This window comes from Phyllobates terribilis, unplaced genomic scaffold (genome assembly GCF_046119375.1).
Source record: "Phyllobates terribilis strain yellow unplaced genomic scaffold, ASM4611937v1 Scaffold_8__6_contigs__length_399053987, whole genome shotgun sequence".
In the NCBI taxonomy this organism is placed as follows: domain Eukaryota; kingdom Metazoa; phylum Chordata; class Amphibia; order Anura; family Dendrobatidae; genus Phyllobates; species Phyllobates terribilis.
The window spans coordinates 263131386-263152725 of record NW_027362768.1 but is presented as its reverse complement, the minus strand read 5'-3'; the positions used below and the strand labels follow the sequence as shown (position 1 = coordinate 263152725).

The 21340-nt window shown below is 47.6% G+C and overlaps 1 protein-coding gene across 2 annotated transcripts in view; it reads left to right on the top strand.

The window, feature by feature from the left end:
• LOC141157213 (cytochrome P450 2D17-like) overlaps positions 1–18833 on the top strand; it is a 472560-nt gene extending 453727 nt beyond the window's left edge. For both annotated transcript variants that reach the window (XM_073644206.1, XM_073644204.1), the window contains one exon: positions 18352–18833. In XM_073644206.1, coding sequence (XP_073500307.1) covers positions 18352–18533 — 182 coding nt within the window. In that variant the 3' untranslated portion in view covers positions 18534–18833. The remainder of the gene's footprint in view (positions 1–18351) is intronic.
• Positions 18834–21340: the final 2507 nt, after the last annotated feature.

Sequence of the window (21340 nt, the reverse complement as noted above, 5' to 3'; positions counted from 1 at the left end):
AGCCATGTTGGTTGTGGGCATTACAGTGATTGGCTGGCCGCACAGCATCATCAGGTGTATATAAGACCGGGCGCCGCCAGGCTCGTCACAGTCTACTCCAGAACCACGCATAGTAGGGAGAGCTGCGGCTGCGTCAGGGAGAGATTTGCTTTAGTATAGGTATTCCACAACATATATGCACAACAGTGCATGATAGAGCACAAGAGGGTCCATTGAACGTCCAGTTAGTATAGGTATTCTACAACATATATACATATCCATCTGAACTAACAGTCTTTCTGAGGACTAATCCAGCTGCATATATTCAGTGGTGATAGCAGGAATTAGGCAGATAGGCAGTGTATGTGGCAGACTGCAGTGCATATAGTGCAAGAGGGCCCATTGAATGTTCCTGCTGCTGTTCTTACAGATATTTCTAGACATAGCCCCAGATATCAGGGGCCAGGGAAAATTTTTTTTTATCTTAATCCTGGTTGTTTGCTTAAAATGATATCCAGAGTAAACCATTTTTCTGTTCCATTTGTTTGTTCTCACTGCAGAATAAAGCCAGATCTGTTCCATATTTCAGCAATAAAAATTCAGAAATTTGAACTGAACGTGGAAAATATTGGCCTCGTTTTCCATTCTGTTGCAGAGTGTTGGTCAAGATATTCACACTAGGTGTCTGTGAAGAATAGTAATAGTAAATTACAGGCCTGCTATTTAAAACTGTGGTTCTCTGTCAGACATTACACCTATAAGAGTGTTCCAAAATCAGACATTTCTTCCATTTTCATTCCGTTGCAGTGTGTTGGTCAAGCTATTCACACTAGGTATCTGTGAAGAATAGTATTAGCAAATTACAGGCCTTCTATTTAAAATTGTGGTTCTCTGTCGGACGTATCACATATAACTGCTTTCCAAAATCAGCCATTTCTTGTGAACGTGGAAAATATTGTCCTCCATTAAAAATGGGCAAGGTGCATGGCAAGGGATGGGGAAGTGGATGTGATGGTGAAGGTGCATGCAGAGGACGTGGCCGTGGGCAAGCTAAAATTGTGCCACAACAAACACCTACATCTTGTCGCTCGACCTTCCGGTCCCAATTAATAGGGGACCGCAGAATACCACTATTGAACACAGAGCAGTGTCAAAAGGTTATTTGTTGGATAGCAGATAATTCTTCCTGTCACTTAGGCACCACCGCCATCCTGTCTTTCACAGGGTGACGTCGCAGTAGCCATGAGTCTGTACTGCATATTCCTCATCCTGATCCTCCTTCCTCCCACCATGCCGAGTGCCTGGAGACAACTGATTCCACACTTGGACACTCAGAAGAGCTGTTCACTTTTCCATTCGTAGATTCGGGCCTCTCGCCCGGCCAGCTTCAAGTGAGTCAAGAGCAGAATGAGTGTAGCAATGCCCAAATATTGGAGCAGCGACGTTCACACGAAGGCAATGGTGGGAAACTGCAATTACTATAGCAAGAGGTTGATGATGATGAGACACAATTGTCAGAAAGTCAGGAGGAGGACCAGGGTGCGGAAGTGGAAGACGAGGTGGTGGATGATATAGTAACTGACCCAACCTGGCAGTGGGACAAACAGAGCGAGGACAGCAGCACACAGGGGGAGGGAGGCGTAGCACCACAACAGGCAGGAAGACACAGTGTGGTGGCCGCAGACACAAGGCGGGAAAGTGTTCCTCGTAACACCAACACATCGGAAGTTGCCAGTACAACTCTTAGGTCTTCCCAAGACTGGTTGTTTTTTAAAGACTGCAGATAACCCCAAAAAGGCCATTTGCACCACCTGCCAGGCCAGCATCAGCAGGGGTAGCAAAACTAGAAGCCTGACCACCACCAGCATGATCAGGCACATGGCAGCAAAGCACCCGACTAAGTGGGCCGAACCCCAGGGTCCAGCAACAGTGTCTACAGGTGACAGCACTGCTTGTTCTGCTGTTGTGCGTGCATGCCAATTCCCTATCCATGGCGCATGCCAAGATACCTCCCTCCCTGTACATGTCGTTGCACACTCTCAACTAGCACCATCAGTAAGCACGTCCACGCCTTGTCCCAGCGCAGCGTTCAGTTGTCCCTACCCCAGTCCTTAAAACGCAAGCGCCAATACGCAGCCAATGCCCCACAGGACACACTACTAAATTTACACATTTCGCGAATGCTTGTGCTCGAAATGTTGCCTTTTAGGCTCGTGGAGATGGAAGTTTTCCGCAACCTGATGGCGGCGGCTGTCCCTTGGTACTTGCTCCCCAGCTGCCACTATTTATCCTGGTGTGCCGCCCCCACATTACACGAGCACGTGTCCCACAACATTAGACGTGCCGTCAACATTGCAGTTACGGGGAAAGTCCACCTAACAACAGACACGTGGACAAGTGCTTGTGGGCCGGGACGGTACATCTCGTTGACGGCATACTGGGTTAATATAGTGGAAGCCGGGACCCAGTCAGACCTTGGGACGGAACACGTCCTCCCGACACCGAGGATTGCAGGCCCAGTGTCAATCAAGGTTGCCCCCAAATTCTACAGCTCCTGCACCTTCTCCTCCTCCTCTTCAGCCTCCTTCTCCAAAATGACCACATTAATCACAAGCTGCAAGCACTGCAGCATTACAACGGGCTGCCTGAAGTTATTATGCTTAGGTGACAAACCGCCCAATGCTGAAGAGTTGTGGACAGCTCTGAACGAGCAAGCAGATCTGTGGCTGATACTGCTAAACCTACAGCCAGGCATGGTCAGGTGTGACAATGGCTGGAACCTGGTGGAGGCTCTGAGGCGAGCTCACGCACGTACCATGCCTGGCCCATGTGCTTAACCTTATAGTTCAGCGGTTTCTCAAAACCTACCTGTAGCTGTCGGATCTGCTTTTCAAAGTACGGCATCTGTGTGCCCATTTTAGAAAGTCAGCTACAGCTTCCGCCGCCCTTGCTGTGCTTCAGCAGCTTTTGCAGCTTCCAGCTCACCGACTGATCTGTGATATCCCCACGCGTTGGAACTCTACATTGCAGATGTTGGGAAGGATTTGTGAGCAGAAGAGGGCAGTTGTTGACTATCAGCATCAACAAGGCCGTCAGTATTCAGGTCAGACTCCACACATAAACCCTAAGGAGTGGACATGGATATCAGACATTTGTACCATCCTCCAAAACTTTGAGGACTTCACCAAGATGGTGAGCAGCGATGATGCCATAATTAGCATCACCATTCTGCTTATTTGTCTTCTGAAATGCTCTTGACGCGCCCCCTGGTGCCGGGCCGGTAGATGCTGGGGGTTGTAGTCACGGTGGCGGTGACTCGGTCCGTGACCCAGGGCGGTCAATCCAAGTCGTATTTATATATATGGGTGTAAATGTCCGACTACGCCACCTGTGGAGTGTGGCTAATGAGGCCGCTGCTGCGGAGCAGTCCTCTGAAGCTAATGGCTTGGCAGCAAGGGTGATATAACTCCCCACAGGAAAAGTGTAGCTTCAGGGCTGTGTGTGTGGATGATGGTGGTTTTGCAGGGCGTTCCAGTGCAGTGAGTGCTGGCACAGCAAGGAACACAGAGACAAGACTGTGCAGTCCCAGGGTCTTTACTCACAGTTGTTGCAGTCCAGATTACAGGTACCAGAGCAATCTCCCCCGAAGTGCTGTGCGTACGCAGTGAGGGGCTCAGTCCACCCCCAGATAGCTCCAGAGTACTTATTAGGGCCCCCTTCTGTGTGTCCTTTCTGTGGCCTTCTCCCTGCACCTCACACCTAGCGACACTTCTATCTGGTACCCTCGGGCCTTGGCGGGCGACGTATGTTCCGTCCCCTGGGTCCTATGTGGCTACCTTCTTAGTGAGGCTGGCGTGGACTTGCGGATTACAGTACATAAAGTGCTGCAGCCTCCGATTTCTAGTTGAGCCTTGCAGTTTCTCCACTAGTTGAGGGACCGGTTCCCCTTATCTGGCCTGACCCCTCTACCTCCTGGTAGCAGCGGGCATACGGGTGGCTTGCTGTACGGCCCGCAACCCTAGGGTACCTTCACTCCTCATTCCTGGAGCCGTCCTGCTCCCTCTCCTCTCAGACTTGGGCCTCAGTGCTAGGCCCGCCTCCGGAGCAGATCTCATGCAGAGCCTCTGCTCCTGTCACTTCTCCTCAGGCTTCTCCACTCTGAACTAAGATGGTTCCCTTCTTTTATACAGCTTCCTACTGAAGTGCTCCCAGGATCTATGTCCTCCACCCCATCCACTACATGGTTCCCCCTCTCTAGGTGGTTCCCCCCACTCCAGCCAGGGACCAGGGACTGTGCTCTCCCGTAGGAGCATTCTCGCCCTGTCCCCCTGAAATGTGGTGTAGTGAATGCAGGTGTTAGGGTCCCGAGCTGTACTCCTTCCTTACCTGAGGGTGAGATACCACACCTCTGGGTGAGATGCAGTACCTCTGTGGCGACTGAACCCTCAGGGGCGCCACACTCTCTGCTCACAATCAAAGAGGATGCATTGCAGGAGGAGCATGATGAGATGGAGCAAGGAACCATACAGGGTGATTCCACACAGCCCAGCCTCATCTCATCCCAACGTGGATTGGGTGACAATGAGGAAGAGAAGGAGGAGGAGGAAGAACAGGAGCTAGTTTCCTGCACTATAGATGGTACTACCTGCACAGCTGTCATACTGCCTGTTCAGCGTGGATGGCAAGAGGACAGGGAGGAGGAGGAAGAGGAGGAAAGCATGGTCAGTCATCCTCTTGGTGAGGACATGGAAGTCTTACCTCTTTGAAGTCTTGCACGCATGGCTGAGTTTATGCTACGCTGCCTTTCCCGTGACCCTCGCATTGTACAAATTTTGGTTGACAGTCATTACTGGTTGGTGACACTTCTAGACCCACGCTACAAGGAGAACTTTCTGTCTCTTATTCCCTTACAGGACAGGCCTAATAAAATAGGGCAGTACAAGAATGCCCTTGTTGCCGGAGTATTTAAAAAATTCCCATCTGAAAACGCTGGCGGCAGAGGTCACAGTTCGTAGGACAACCAAGGCGTACAGGCAAGAGAGACACAAATGCAATCCAGCAGAGGCAGATGAACACTGTCAAAGTTCTGGGACAGTTTTCTCAGACCCTCCCATCGCACAGGCCCTGAAGCGCGGGGTTTTCTCCCAAGGAAGGAAAAGTTTCAGAAGATGGTGAGGGAGTACCTTGCCGACTGTACCAACGTCGTGATTCCTCTGTGCCTTATAATTATTGGGTATCCAAGCTGGACACGTGGCATGAACAGGCTCTCTACACCTGGCCTTGTCTTCCCTGCTGCTAGCGTTTGGTCAGATTGGCTTAATAGTGCAGCTGGTGGAATTATAACCGATAAGCGCATCTGCCTGTCGACTGAAAATGCTGAAAGGCTGCCTCTTATAAAAATGAACAAGGGCTGGATTGGGCCAGACTTCTCAACACCACTGAATGATAGCAGCATAACATAAACTCAAATACAGTGTCTTTTTTTTTTGGAGGTCTAACTCTATTCCCATGCACCTCTGTCTTCACACCCAGACATGGGTATATGCTTCCTGATTTTGTCTATTTGCTCTTGTCCTCCTCCTTCTCTGCATCCTCCACCACCATATCACCATCATATGTACCATATCAACATATTTATGTCTCTTGCAAGGGGCATTGGAGTCCCACCAAATTTTTGGTAGCTGTTGCTTCACTTCATAGGCAAACAGTATGGGAGACACACTTCCTCTTAATGAGAACATTGTTCTCAGGAGGCCCTCTGACCTCTACATCTCTTGCAAGGGGCATTGGAGTTCCTCCAAATTTTTGGCAGCTGTTGCTTCACTTCATAGGCAAACAGTATGGGAGAAACACTTCCTAATAATGGGAACATTGTTTTCAGGAGGCCCTCCGCCCTCTACGTCTCTTGCTATGGGCATTGGAATTCCCCCAAATTTTTGGCAGCCATTGCTTCACTGCATAGGCAAACAGTATGGGAGACACACTTCCTAATAATGGGAGCATTTTTTTTGCAGGAGGCCCTTCGACCTCTACGTCTCTTGCAAGTGGCATTGGAGTTCCTCCAAATTTTTGGCAGCCGTTGCTTCACTGCATAGGCAAACAGTATGGGAGACATACTTCCTAATAATGGGAATATTGTTTTCAGGAAGCCCTCCGACATCTACGACTCTTGCAAGGGGCATTGGAGTTCCTCCAAATTTTTGGCAGCCGTTGCAGTCACTGCATACGCAATAACAGTATAGGAGACCCACTCATTAATAATGGGAACAACAAAGCATAGCTGACTGCTGGCTCTTTAAGAATATTAAGGGCCGCCTGATGGCCCTATAAAAATAGTCTTTGTGACTTTCAAAGTTTTTCCATCATAAATGAAACAGGACGTGCCTGATGTTATGTCACATACCACATGGCCAGATAAGGTTGTAAAATGTTAAAATGACATTTCCCGGTGAATGCATTTGTCTTGGTTGAAAGCAATGCAAAAACGCATCAAAAACGCTACGTGTGAACATACATTTTGGTTTCGTTCTTATATGTTTTATTGTGAGTCCGTAAAAGTGGAGTAATACCTCTGACAACGTTGTTGACAGCAGTGACCTGGGAGTCAGAAATGCTTCCAGGGGTCTTCCCCATGCTGTTCCCATGTTATATGAGCACTGTTCCCATTGATTTGGGCAATTTTTAGGCCCTCTGCAGACCGCCAGGGGAGCCGCCGGAAAAATGCTCGAGTTTCCCATAGACTTTGGGCTCGTTACTCGGCCAGAGCATTCGAGGATTTCAATTTGCTTGACTCGAACGAGTACCCAAGCATTTTAGTGCACGCTCATCAATAGTATCTATATAATACATGTACAAAAAAAAAGGATCAGTTATTTGGTTTTTCCTCTTTGACGGGTCCTTGAAGTTACTAATAGTTTGGTCAGGAATAGTAACAATCTCAGGCATGTTTCCCTGGTATGGAAGTGTGACAATATGGCCTCCTAATGTTGAGGGGTAACCATCTCAGGTATGGTCCTCTGGTGTGGAGTGGTAGCCATCTCAAATAAGGTCCCCTGGTGTGGAGCAGTAGCCATCTCAGATAAAGACCCCTGGTGTGGAGGGATGACCGTCATGGTATGGCCCCCTGGTCTCCAGAAGCATTTATAAGACTGTTTTAGGGTAAAGATCCTGGTGTCATGGCAATCATATTTTGCATGCGTACAGATTAAATTGGCTCCTCCGAGCCAGAGACACCGGCTGGAGGGGAGAAGAAAAAGAGGTGGGCATGTTTTCTTCAATTCGATCCGGAGCTTCAAGGACCCTCTTTATTTCATGTGACCTGACCATTCTGGGTACGGATTTTAACTGTTTATATTAACCAACTATTGTTTCTTTCAAGGTTGTCGTTGGGACAATTCAGTAATCTAGTGCATTAAAATGAAGAGAAATATACATAATCGGGGTGCTCTTGAGTCGGTGGGAGTGACTAAGGGTAAAATAATCAAGTGCATTAACACACAGGGCAATATGCCTATACAGGTGCCCTTAAGTTGATGTTAGCAGCTAAGGGTAAATGTCATCAAGTGCCCAAAAAATGATTGACAAAGGAGTGGCAGAGTTACTAATAATGCCTTTGTAGCCTTTTTCTGCTCTAGGTTAAATTCAATTCTATGTCCAAATATTATAAAAATTATTTAATGGTTAGTAGTGTTGAGCGATACCTTCCGATATAAGGAAATATCGTATCGGATTGGATCGGGCCGATACCCAAAAAGTATCGGATATCGCCGATTCCGATACCGGAAACCAATGCAAGTCAATGGGACACAAATATCGGAATGAAAATAAACCCTTTCTTTCCTTGTAGGTTAATTCTACATGAAGTAAAACAACTAAGAATAATGTAGAATGACATGAAAAGCCGGCAATTCATCAGCGGCATACATCGGTACCCGACAATTTACAACAGAAAGAATAGAGCTTCACACATAGATTAGATAGATAGAAACATGTCAGTCACATATCTATGAAGTACAGTGACAGTGTTGCTTACTGTACTTGTTATTTAGTGTAAAGGATTTATTTAAAAAAATAATAGTGTTTTCATGCACCGTCTCTTTAAGAAAGCCGGCCGGCAATTCAGCAGCGGTACCCGACAATTTAGAATAGAAAGAATAGAGAATCACACATAGATTAGATAGATAGAAACATGTCAGTCACATATATATGAAGTACAGTGACAGTGTTGATTACTGTACTTGTCATTTAGTGTTAAAATAAAGGATTTATTTAAAAAAAAATTGGCGTGGGGTTCCCCTTAATTTTAGGCTCTAGCGGAGGTTAAGCAGAGAGCTGGGGCAAATGTTTGAAGCCTGGGAAGGGGGAAATACCCATGGAGCTTCCCAGGCTACTAATATCAGCCCCCAGCTGAATACCTAGCCTTTACTAGCTATTAAAATGGGGGAACCCCCCCAAAAAAATAACGTGGGGTCCCCCCTAATTTAATAGCTAGCAAAGGCTAGGCAGACAGCTGGGGGCTGATTTTAATAGCCCAGGAAGGGTGCCATGAATATTGGCCCCCTCCCAGGCTAGAAACACCAGCCGTCAGCCGCCCCAGAAATGGCGCATCCATAGGATGCACCAATTCTGGCACTTAGCCTCGCTCTTCCCACTGCCCTGTAGTGGTGGCAGTGGGGTAATAGGGCTGGAGTTGATGTCAGCTTATAATGCCAGCTGACATCAAGCCCAGGTTAGTAATGGAGAGGCGTCTATAAGACACCCCCATTACTAACCCCATAGTCAAAGTTGAAGAAAAACACAAACACCCAGAATAAAGTCCTATAATTGAAATAAACACACAATTCTTTATTGTTCTAAATTAAACCATACTTACAGTCACGCCCATTCCAGCTGAAGTCAACGATCTCCTGCAATAAAAGTAAAATAATAAAGCAACCTCATCCTTACCTTTCCATGGCTCCCACGACAGCTTCAGCTCTGCTACATCGAGATGACAGGCTGGACCGCAGCAGAACGCTGCCATCCAGCCTGTCATCCCGCAGACACTGAGAAGAGCAGGCTTGCTTGCGCTCCTCAGTGTCTGGCTGTGACGGCATAAAGATGAGCCGAGGTCATGTCCAATGAACTCAGCTCACCTCATGCACGTCACTGACAGCGTGGGAAAATTCTCACGCTGAAGCGCTGAGTGCAGGAGAATTTTCCCACGCTGTCAGTGACGTGCATGAGGTGAGCTCATGTCCAATGAACTCAGCTCACCTCATGCACGTCACTGACAGCGTGGGAAAATTCTCCTGCACTCAGCGCTTCAGCGTGAGAATTCTCCCACGCTGTCAGTGACATACATGAGGTGAGGTCATGTCCAATGAACTCAGCTCACCTCATGCACGTCACTGACAGCGTGGGAAAATTCTCACGCTGAAGCGCTGAGTGCAGGAGAATTTTCCCACGCTGTCAGTGACGTGCATGAGGTGAGCTGAGTTCATTGGACATGACCTCGGCTCATCTTTATGCCGTCACAGCCAGACACTGAGGAGCGCAAGCATGCCTGCGCTTCTCAGTGTCTGCGGGATGACAGGCTGGATGGCAGCGTTCTGCTGCGGTCCAGCCTGTCATCTCGATGTAGCAGAGCTGAAGCTGTCGTGGGAGCCATGGAAAGGTAAGGATGAGGTTGCTTTATTATTTTACTTTTATTGCAGGAGATCGTTGGCTTCAGATGGAATGGGCGTGACTGTAAGTATGGTTTAATTTAGAACAATAAAGAATTGTGTGTTTATTTCAATTAAAGGACTTTATTCTGGGTGTTGTGTTTTTTTAAATACTTTACTAGAAATTCATGGTGGTCATGTCTAATATTGGCGTGACCCCATGAATTTCGGGCTTAGGGCCAGCTGATAATGCCAAGCTGGCCTTAACCCCTTTATTACCCAGTGAGCCACCGCACCAGGGCCCTGGATGAGTTGGGTACAGCGCCAGAAGATGGCGCTTCTATGAACGCGCCATTTTCTGGGGCGGCTGCGGACTGCAATTTGCAGCGGGGGTGGCCCAGAAAGCTTGGGTCTCCCTGCGCTGCGGATTCCAGCCCCCAGCTGCCTAGTTGTACCTGGCTGGGCACAAAAATAGGGCGAAGCCCCACGCATTTTTTTTTTAAATTATTTCATGAAATTCATGAAATAATTAAGAAAAAAAGGGCTTCCCTATATTGTTGTGTCCAACCAGGTACAAATAGGCAGCTGGTGGTTGGGGGCGGCCCGTTCCTGCCTGCTGTACCTGGCTGGACACAAATATAGTGCGAAGCCCCACGTCAATTTTTTTTTAATTATTTCATGAAATAATTTTTTTAAAAAAGGGCTTCCCTATATTGTTGTGTCCGGCCAGGTACAAATAGGCAGCTGGTGGTTGGGGGCAGCCCGTTCCTGTCTGCTGTACCTGGCTGGACACAAATATAGGGCGAAGCCCCACATCAAATTTTTTTTAAATAAATCCTTTATTTTAACACTAAATGACATTTGAGGAGTTAATAAAGATGCAGTCCCTAAATTATTATTTCTTTTTTAATTAATTTTTCCCAAAACTTTTGACGTGGGCTTCGCCATATTTTTGTATGCCAGCCAGGTACAGCATCCAGCTTCTATGAACGCGTCATTTTCCGGGGTGGCTGCGGACTGCAATTTTCAGCGGGGGGGGGCAGAAAGCTTGGGCCTCCCTGCGCTGCAGATTCCATCCCCCAGCTGCCTAGTTGTACCTGGCTGGACACAAAAATAGGGAGAAGCTTCACGTATTTTTTTTTTTAAATTATTTCATGAAATTCATGAAATAATTAAGAAAAAAAGGGCTTCCCTATATTGTTGTGTCCAACCAGGTACAAATAGGCAGCTGGTGGTTGGGGGCAGCCCGTTCCTGCCTGCTGTACCTGGCTGGACACAAATATAGTGCGAAGCCCCATGTCAATTTTTTTTAAATTATTTCAGGAAATTCATGAAATAATTAAAAAAAATTGATGTGGGGCTTCGCCCTATATTTGTGTCCAGTCAGGTACAGCAGGCAGGAACGGGCTGCCCCCAACCACCAGCTGCCTATTTGTACCTAGCCGGACACAACAATATAGGGAAGCCCTTTTTTTCTTAATTATTCCATGAATTTCATGAATTTAAAAAAAAAATACGTGGAGCTTCGCCCTATTTTTGTGTCCAGCCAGGTACAACTAGGCAGCTGGGGGCTGGAATCTGAAGCGCAGGGAGACCCAAGCTTTCTGGGCCCCACCCGCTGCAAATTGCAGTCCGCAGCCGCCCCGGAAAATGGCGCGTTCATAGAAGCGCCATCTTCTGGCGCTGTACCCAACTCATCCAGGGCCCTGGTGCGGTGGCTCACTGGGTAATAAAGGGGTTAAGGCCAGCTTGGCATTATCAGCGGGCCCTAAGCCCGAAATTCATGGGGTCACGCCAATATTAGACATGACCACCATGAATTTCTAGTAAAGTATTTAAAAAAAACACAAACACCCAGAAAAAAAGTCCTTTAATTGAAATAAACACACAATTCTTTATTGTTCTAAATTAAACCATACTTACAGTCACGCCCATTCCAGCTGAAGCCAACGATCTCCTGCAATAAAAGTAAAATAATAAAGCAACATCATCCTTACCTTTCCATGGCTCCCACGACAGCTTCAGCTCTGCTACATCGAGATGACAGGCTGGACCGCAGCAGAACGCTGCCATCCAGCCTGTCATCCCGCAGACACTGAGAAGCGCAGGCATACTTGCGCTCCTCAGTGTCTCTCTGTGACGGCATCCAGATGAGCCGAGGTCATGTCCAATGTGCTCGGCTCACCTCATGCACGTCACTGACAGCGTGGGAAAATTCTCCTGCACTCAGCGCTTCAGCGTGAGAATTTTCCCAAGCTGTTAGTGACGTGCATGAGGTGAGGTCATGTCCAATGAACTCGGCTCACCTCATGCACGTCACTGACAGCAGATTCCAGCCCCCAGCTGCCTAGTTGTACCTGGCTGGACACAAAAATAGGGCGAAGCCCCACGTATTTTTTTTTTTAATTATTTCATGGAATAATTAAGAAAAAAAGGGCTTCCCTATATTGTTGTGTCCGGCTGGGTACAAATAGGCAGCTGGTGGTTGGGGGCAGCCCGTTCCTGCCTGCTGTACCTGACTGGACACAAATAAAGGGCGAAGCCCCACATAATTTTTTTTTAATTATTTCATGAATTTCCTGAAATAATTAAAAAAAAATTGACGTGGGGCTTTGCACTATATTTGTGTCCAGCCAGGTACAGCAGGCAGGAACGGGCTGCCCCCAACCACCAGCTGCCTATTTGTACCTGGTTGGACACAACAATATAGGGAAGCCCTTTTTTTCTTAATTATTCGATGAATTTCATGAAATAATTAAAAAAAAAAAAAAAACGTGGAGCTTCTCCCTATTTTTGTGTCCAGCCAGGTACAACTAGGCAGCTGGGGGATGGAATCTGCAGCGCAGGGAGGCCCAAGCTTTCTGCCCCCCCCCCCCCCCGCTGAAAATTGCAGTCTGCAGCCGCCCCGGAAAATGGCGCGTTCATAGAAGCGAAGCCCACGTCAAAAGTTTTGGGAAAAATTAATTAAAAAATAAATAATAATTTAGGGACTGCATCTTTATTAACTCCTCAAATGTCATTTAGTGTTAAAATAAAGTATTTATTTAAAAAAAAAATGGCGTGGGATCCCCCATAATTTTAGTCTCTAGCGGAGGTTAAGCAGACGGCTGGGGCAGATGTTTGAAGCCTGGGAAGGGGGTAAAACCCACGGAGCTTCCCAGGCTACTAATATCAGCCCCCAGCTGAATACTTAGCCTTTACTAGCTATTAAAATGGGGGACCCCCCCCAAAAAAATGACGTGTGGTCCCCCCTATTTTAATAGCTAGCAAAGGCTAGGCAGACAGCTGGGGGCTGATATTAATAGCCCAGGAAGGGTGCCATGAATATTGGCCCCCTCCCAGGCTAGAAACACCAGCCCTCAGCCGCCCCAGAAATGGCGCATCCATAGGATGCGCCAATTCTGGCACTTAGCCTCGCTCTTCCACGCTGCCCTGGTGCGGTGGCAGGGGGTAATAGTGGTGGGGTTCATGTCAGCGCCAGCTGCCATGAAGCCCAGGTTAGTAATGATGGGCGTCTATAAGACACCCCCATTACTAACCTACAAAGTGTTAAAAAGAAAAAACACACTACACCCAGAAAAAAATTATTTATTTGAAATAAAACACACCATTTTATTAAATTCTTAGTTTACTAAAAAAAAATAGTTACCTGTCCACGTTCCTGCGCTGATCTCCCATGCACAGCTGTCACATCTGGAGATGGTGACAGCTGTGCATGGCTGCTGTAAGCTCACGCTGCCGGGAACACGTCCGCTCCCGGCAGCGGGAGCCACTGACTGAGGTCACCGGAGTGCATTCAGGCAGCGCTGCTCCGGAGACCTCCTTTACGGCAGTGCTGTACCGTGGGAATTTCTCATGATACAGCGGGGCCGTAAAGGAGCTAACCGGAGCAGCGCTGCCTGAACTCTGGTGAACCTTTACGGCCCCGTCATTCTAGCGGCTGCAGCGGTTCAGAGCGGTCACATTCTATGTGGCTGCTCTGAACTGGAGATCTTCGTGGGACACTCGTGGACTACTACGGAGGGGTAAGGATAAGGTTGTGGTTTATTATTTTATATTTTATTACAGGAGATCGATGGCTTCGGGGAATTAGGTGTCTAGGTGAGTATAGGTGTAGTTTTTTATTTTTTACTTTATTTTAGGTGGCGATCGGCGGGGACAGGTAATGTATGAACTAATTTATTGTAGGTAACCACTGGCCACCAATGACATGTATTTAAAATTTATTGGGACACAGTAGGGCAATTTAAATAGCAGGATCAGGCTGATGGGAACTACTGCTCCCATCGAGCTGATCCTGCTGGCAGGAGTGGACGGGGGACAGACATAGTCCGATGGGAGTAGTAGTGTCACATCGGCCTATGTCTGCCTGCACGCACACACCCGCAGACATCGCACAGACACCGCGCACACCCGCACAAACATCGCACAGACACCCCGCACACACTCACAGACACACGCACAGACACCCCGCACACACTCGCAGACACACGCACAGACACCTGCACACACACTAATCATGACCGGTCTGATGGTCTGGGAGGTGAGGCTGACCTGTGTGGCCGTGGGAAAGTTCATGTGAGTTCATGCAATCAAGCATGAACTCACATGAACCCTCTGAGGGCACCGCGGCGACTTCAAATGAACAGCTGATCGGCATCACCTGATACCTCAGCTGTTCATTTGAAATAACCGGTGGGAAAGCGCAGCACAGAACGGGAAAGCCGGCGGTGAAGTCTTTTCACTGCCGGCTTCCCCGCCCGGGTCCTTCGCTCCTTGGTGCTGCACTCCCCGCCCGGTCCTAATTTACGATTGGGATTGGAGGTGGCGAGGGGAGCGGAGGATCGGGGTGGGAGGCTGCCGGGAAGCAGTATGGGGCTGTGTGATTGTTTAAAAGCCGGCGGCTTTTTACCGCCCGCCGGCTTTTAAACAATCAGGAGAATTCTCCCACGCTGGGATGGCATTCTGATGACAAGCTGGATCTCAGCTGAGCACTGCCATCCAGCTTGTCATCCTTCAGAGACACTGCAGAGCGCAGGCATTATGGGAACTTCCGATTCCGGTATCCGATATTGTAAAAGTATCGGAATTAAGTATCGGAATTCCGATACCGCGAATATCGGCCGATACCCGATATTTCAGTATCGGAATGCTCAACACTAATGGTTAGTCATTAATGTTAATATAATATATATATAGCTTTTAAATTCTCCCACTTTATAATATCTTTCTCTTTATACCGTATTTTTCGAACTATGAGACTCACTTTTTCTCAAAAAATTTGGGAGAAATATGGGGTGTGCGTCTTATAGACCGAATGCAGGCTTACCAGGGGGTTGCAGCAGTGGTGGAGCACGGTCCCTTCCTCACAAAGTCGTCGGCGGCAGAAATGTGGCGATGCTGTGGGCCCGGTGTAAACGTTGAGCAGAGCGGAGTGCATCATTGCTTTCCCGGCGGCCATTTTCCTGAAGCCGTGGGCCGACGGAGGTGGCGTGTGCACAGATTGGGATCTCGGCCCAGCCAAGACCTCAATCTACACACGCGCTGATTCCGTCCGGTGGCCATTTTCTTGAAGCCAACGTGACACCCGCGGTGGCCCACGGCTTCAGTAAAATGGCTGCTGGGGAAGCAATGATGCCTTCCGCTCTGATCACCACCGACACCGGGACCACAGCATCGCCACACTTTGGCCGCCACCAGCTTCCTGAGGAAGGGTTCCTGCTCCACGCAAAGCACTCTTCCCTGCCTAACCGCCGACACCGGGCTCGCAGCATTGCACTGCTAGGTTACCCCCTTCTCTTATCCAGGGCCCGCAGCTTTACCCCACTTCTGCTGCCGCCGGCTTCCTGAGGAAGGGACCATGCCTCCTATGATACTGTTGCACCGCCGTCGCCCCCCAGGTAAGATACCTTAAATTCGCACTATAAGACGGACCCTCATCTTATAAAAATATTTTTTTCTCTATTTTCCATCCCAAAATTTGGGGTGCGTCTCATGGTCCGGTGTGTCTCATAGTCTGAAAGATATGGTATATGTTCATCATTTTTCAGTTAGTAGTAAGAGGGTTGAAGAAATTATTACTGCAAGGTTTTGTTTATAAAAAATAATAAATAAAAATTGCATCAGTGGGCTTTGCTACTGTACATAATAGTGGTTTCTAGAATCAAAAACTGAATTGGTGAATTATTAGAAATGGCTACAATACGTGCAGAATGATAGTTTTTTAGGTATGACAGATGTCATTATATTACAGGTATTGACACTGTGACTACCCTCTTTTTCATGGTTTACTTTCCACATTCCCCATTACTGGACTTTTAGCTTTAATTACCGTACTGTCAATCACAATTTGGTAGATTTGCATTGTTTAAATTAATCTGTTATTGCTCAGGAATTTTGTTACTTGTCTGCACAGTCTTTCTATAGCATGAAGAACTGGTTGATGGCTTTATTAGGCATGGTTGATGGCGGTTGAGTCCATTTAAGGTGTCAAATGGCCTCTTTGGTGGCGGTTTAGGAGTCAGGTGGAAGTTGCAGACAGGTTAATGTTAATATTTTAACTAATAGATGATGTAAAACCTCATGGTGGTGAACAGGGTCAGCTTTGGTGGCCAGCCTGAAGGATGTCAAAATGATAACGCAAATCAGGGGTTGGAAAAGTGGTTAAGCACAAGAGTGAGGATAATAGAGTCTTTGGTGCCCTGAAAATTTAGTGGCTATGTTTGAATGGCAAGCCAGTGCGTGCTGCCCCATTATGGCTGTCTATCCTGGTGCTGTATGTCAAACAGCTGGGGATATCACAGTACTTGTGAACCCCAATGTACTAGTATTTCACCTGACTCCTGATTCACCTGACAGCCAAAATAATGTTTTTGTGCATTTATTCCAGTGTCTATGTTTACTGTAGTTATAGCTGTTTTAATATGGAGGGGGTCCATCCCATATCTAGAATTCAAGAAACCCCTGAAACACTAAGCAGAGCACTAACCTTTAACTGCAGCTTTGTTTGTATAGTTGTGTAGACTTTAAGCAAGAATGATTCTGCTTTAAGAGTAAGGAGCACAGTATGCCTATGCCTGGTGTCTTACTGTGGGGAGGGTGGGGCTTATATAGAGGTTGTAACTCTTTTATGCTTATTTCTCTCTCCTCCTTTCACCAGAAGAACTGGAGGAAACATCACCTGCCCTCTTATAATAATGTCCTACAACACTTTATTTAACCATTACTTGTATAATGATGAATGCTTTATTGTATTTGTTGAATTAGCCATTGTATAACTTTTACCATGTCCAATTTTATCAAGCCTATAAAGAGTTAATATTAGCATTAACATTCTAACCCTAAGGGAAGGGCAATCCTTTACCCATGGATCCCTAGAGGTTTCCCACACAGCGTTTTTTTCCTCTCCTGAGTGCTGTAGGATGACTCTTTGTGTATCGGAGGTTTGACAAGTTTAGTCCCCTTAATGATTTTGCAGGTGCATCTACTTTATAAGGTTACCGAAGTGAAATAGATGTTTAATTAAAAAAAAGTCTAAAAGGTGTCATATGTGGCTTGGAATTTAAAACCACACCTTTGCAGTTTAGCAGACAGGTGGAAGTTGCAATCAAGTAAAGGTGGACTAATTTTAACAAATAGTGGATGTAAAACTTCACTGTGGTGAACAGACTCAGCTTTGGTGGCCAGCATGAAGAATACCATAATGTTAATTTCAATCAGGGGTGGGCACAGTGGTTAAGCACAGGAGTGAGGATAACAGGGTCATTGGTGCCCTGACAGTTTACTGGCTCTGTTTGAATAGCAAGCCAGTGTGTGCTGCCCCTTTATGATTGTCTATCCTGATGCTGTATGTTAGACAGCTTGGGATATCACTGTAATTGTGAATCCCAAAGTGTCACGGGTTTACCGCGAGAGAGAGAAGCCAGAAGACTGTGCTGTCTGTTCTCGCACTCCTGCACTGTTTAGAAGCACTTCACCTTCATATTAAACAGTGCAGGTTTCTGCTAGGAGTGCAGGGGTTAATCTGTTCAGTTGAGAGCTCCTGGAAGCTTTCTTGCTTTGATGCTCCCAGCTGTTCAGTGTTGGCCACTCTAACCTATATATATTTGCCTCTGGCAAGCAGGCATTGCCAGAGTTAGCTTCATGCTGCATGGTTCAGGAGCTGGAGAAGTTTTGTTGTTTGATGAGGTATTTGGTGTATTTATCTAAGGACTGTTGCTTGGTTTTGGTTGTGTGCAAATCTTCTTCTCCTGTTTTGGTTTTTCCCTTCCTTCACTCTCCAGTTTTACACTCTGTTTTTTTGTAAGTGCATATTTGTGTGATTGTTTTTTTCCTTTATCCCTGCCTGTATTGCCTTGTTAGTCTGGTTGGTGTATTTCCATACACTACTACTCTCTTCTTCCCTGGGTGGAGGGAGGGAACAGACTAAGGGCGGATTCAGGAGCGCAGCAAGGTATATGGCCCTGTCATTTTCGGGTGTTTTAGAGTAAAGTGGGGGTCCATCCCATAACCAAAAGTCAAGCTCGATGTGCACAGCTAATGCAGGAGCTACAGACTTCAAAGTTGTATTTTGACTAATCAGTGGGTGTCTCATGTCCCACACCACACCGTTTGCATATATAATGACAGTTACACTTAAATATATCTAAACTGTATCTCATTTTCTGTCCATCCAATTTGATTGAACTGCAATATGAACTAATATGCAAAAAATATTTTTCTCTTGTAGGTCGAAGGGCTTGCTTGGGAGAACAACTTGCCAGGATGGAACTCTTCCTGTTTTTTACCACCTTTTTGCAGCAATTTACTTTTGAGATTCCAAATGACCAACCTCGCCCAAGAGAAGATCCTGTCTATGCACTTGGACTAAGTCCTCATCCCTACAATATTTGTGTTGTAGCTAGGGTGTAACTTTCAAATTACATAGAGATCTGATTTATTATGTTACTGTGCCTGCCTCTTTAATTTCCTGTAGCTATATATTGGATTCTCATCAACAACACTAGAAATCTTTGCTTATTTTAATAGCTATTTACAGATGATGACTCATCCATCTCCTAATAATTTTAAGGGTTTTTTTTCTACTAAATGACTAGCTTTAAAAGTAGAGTAATAAACCTACTAATTATTCTTAAAAAGAATGGAATTATTTTTTTTACCTTATAACAATAAAAATTATAATATTAGATAACAATCTAATACGTAAAATTATCTTAACGTGTCCTGTGTCAATTTGTAGCACGTGTCAACCAGTACACATCTCTGTGTCAATTTGTAGCCAAAATATTGCCACCATGTTGATGGATGACCACATAACATGCTAAGGTATTTGTGGTGCCCAGCTGCGCTTGGTACCATAGATCCTAGAGGGGTGCATAAACGGATTTCTCCACAAGAGGCCCCCACAGCATACACACACCTCCACCTTCCACCTCAGACCACCAGAGGGAGCCCGTTAGGGATATAAATAGGGAAGGTGGAGCTAGGCAGTCAGTTCTTCTGGAGAGTTCAACAAGTACAGGTCGAAATACAGAGTGGAGCTCAGTCCAGAGAGGAACAAAGTCTGCTTAGGGTACAGAGTCAGTTCCAGCAGCAAGCTCAGGTTAGTGAGCTAGGAGCGTGCCGACGCTCAGAGAGCGGCAGAAGAAGCAGCCAGCTAGCTTCCAGTGTGTATAGCCTAGTGAGGGCTCCGAGCGAGGCCGAAGGCTAGAGGAGTGAGTAGCATTGGGGGCAGAGGAGCTGTACAGGCTCACCCCGGAAACATATACCGGACACCGGGTCCGCATCTACAGGGCCGTATATCCCCCTGTAGAGACAACCGGAGACCCCTGGAAGACTTCAGGTCCCAGGATCACCCAAGAGCTGATGACTAGCCCAGGGGATGGGGATGACTCGGTACCCGGGCCTTTGCCTTGGGGATGTTGCGGTGTTTGGCTCCCGGGCCCGTACCCTGGGGTCACTGTTTGAATGGGTGAATATTTGTTAATTTTATAAAAGTTCGTGACGCCACCTGTGGCTTCTGGTGAGAATCACCAGCGCTGCGCAGTCCACTGAGGCCGATGATAAGGCAGCTCGATGGTATAGCTCCCCACAGGTGGAGCTAGGCCTCAGGGCAGCGTACGGAAAGGGGGAATGCAGGACAGGCGAGACCCAGCTGGGTCAGAGCAAGAACAGGGACGGACACGGTAGTCACTTCAGTACCTTTTACTGATGGTAATTCAGGCACATCCCGGAGCACTGTAGGGTGAAGGGTGCATATCAGGATCCTCCCCAATGAGCGGGTGTAGGGCCTCCTGTTTCTTCCCTCTACGTAGTAAGTTTCTTACCTGCCTGGAGCTAGGCCTAACTTTGTCTCTGTCCTGCGCTGGCTGACCTTGTGGTAGGGCCTTTTCTTGGAGTACACGCTCCTAGCTTGCGGGGCCTATGTGTCTCCTGGCTCTGTTACGTATCAGCACTTTAGCGATCCTGGGACTTATAGTTCTCAGGGATTCCGGATATGTCTTACTGGGTCATAGAGATCCCGGTAAGCTTCGGACCCGGTGTCCGGTAAATGCCTCGGGGTGAGCTGGTTAAGCTCCTCTGCCCCCTATGTACTAACTCTCTACTCGCCTTCGGTCCCGCTCGGGGCCCTCACTAGGCTACACACACTGCAGCCGGGACACTGCTCTTCTTCACCGCTCTCAGAGCGCCGGCACACTCCTAGCATTCTACCCTGAGCTCTGTGAGTTCTAGTCTGGACTCACTCTACAGACTGTACTAAACTCTTTCTGCAGGAACTGCTAGGCTCTGGCTTGACTGCACTGAGTCCTTCTGTGTCTGAGCAGGAAACTGCTGAATCACTTTCTGGGCTGCCTGGCTCCACCTTCCCTTTATATATCCCTAACGGGCTCCCTCTGGTTGTCTGAGGTGGAAGGTGGAGGTGTGTGTATGCTGTGGGGGCCTCTTGTGGAGGAATCCGGTAATACACCCTTCTAGGATCTGTGATACCAAGCACAGCTGGGCATCACACTGATACGTATCAGAGCCAGAAGTCACGGAGGCCCCGCAAGCTGGGAGCGCGTACTCCAAGAGAAGGCCCTACCACAAAATCAGCCGGTGCAAAGTTAGGCCTAGCTCCAGGCAGGTCAGAAACTTACTACACAAAGGCAAGAAACTGCAGGCCCTACACCCGCTCACTGGGGAGGATCCTGAAATGCACCCTTCACCCTACAGTGCTCCGGATTGTGCCTTGAATACCACCAGTAAAAGGTACTGAACTGACTATCGTGTCTGTCCCTGTTCTTGCTCTGACCTGGCTGGGTCCCACCTGTCCTGCATCCTTACATCCCCGCTGCCCTGAGGCCTAGCTCCACCCATGGGGAGCTATACCACGCAAGCTGCCTTAACACCGGCCTCAGTGGGCTGCCGCAGCGCTGGTGATTCTCACCAGACACCACGGGTGGCGTCACAAAGTTTCATAAATTATCCACCCCCTTTTAAAGAGAGGCCCAGGGTATGGGCCCGGGAGCTGACCGCCGCGACATCCCTTAAAACCAAACCACAAGGCTCGGGCGCCAAGTCCTCCCCATCCCCTGAGCTACACATTTCTTTCCTGGCGTCACGAACAGGATTGCGTGCCCGCTGCAACGACGGAGTGTTATGCCCATTGCCACCGGGTACTGTGCGCCTTTAATCAGAAACTGTGTGTTGTGACTGTGTTGAAGATTGCTGCCATTGTT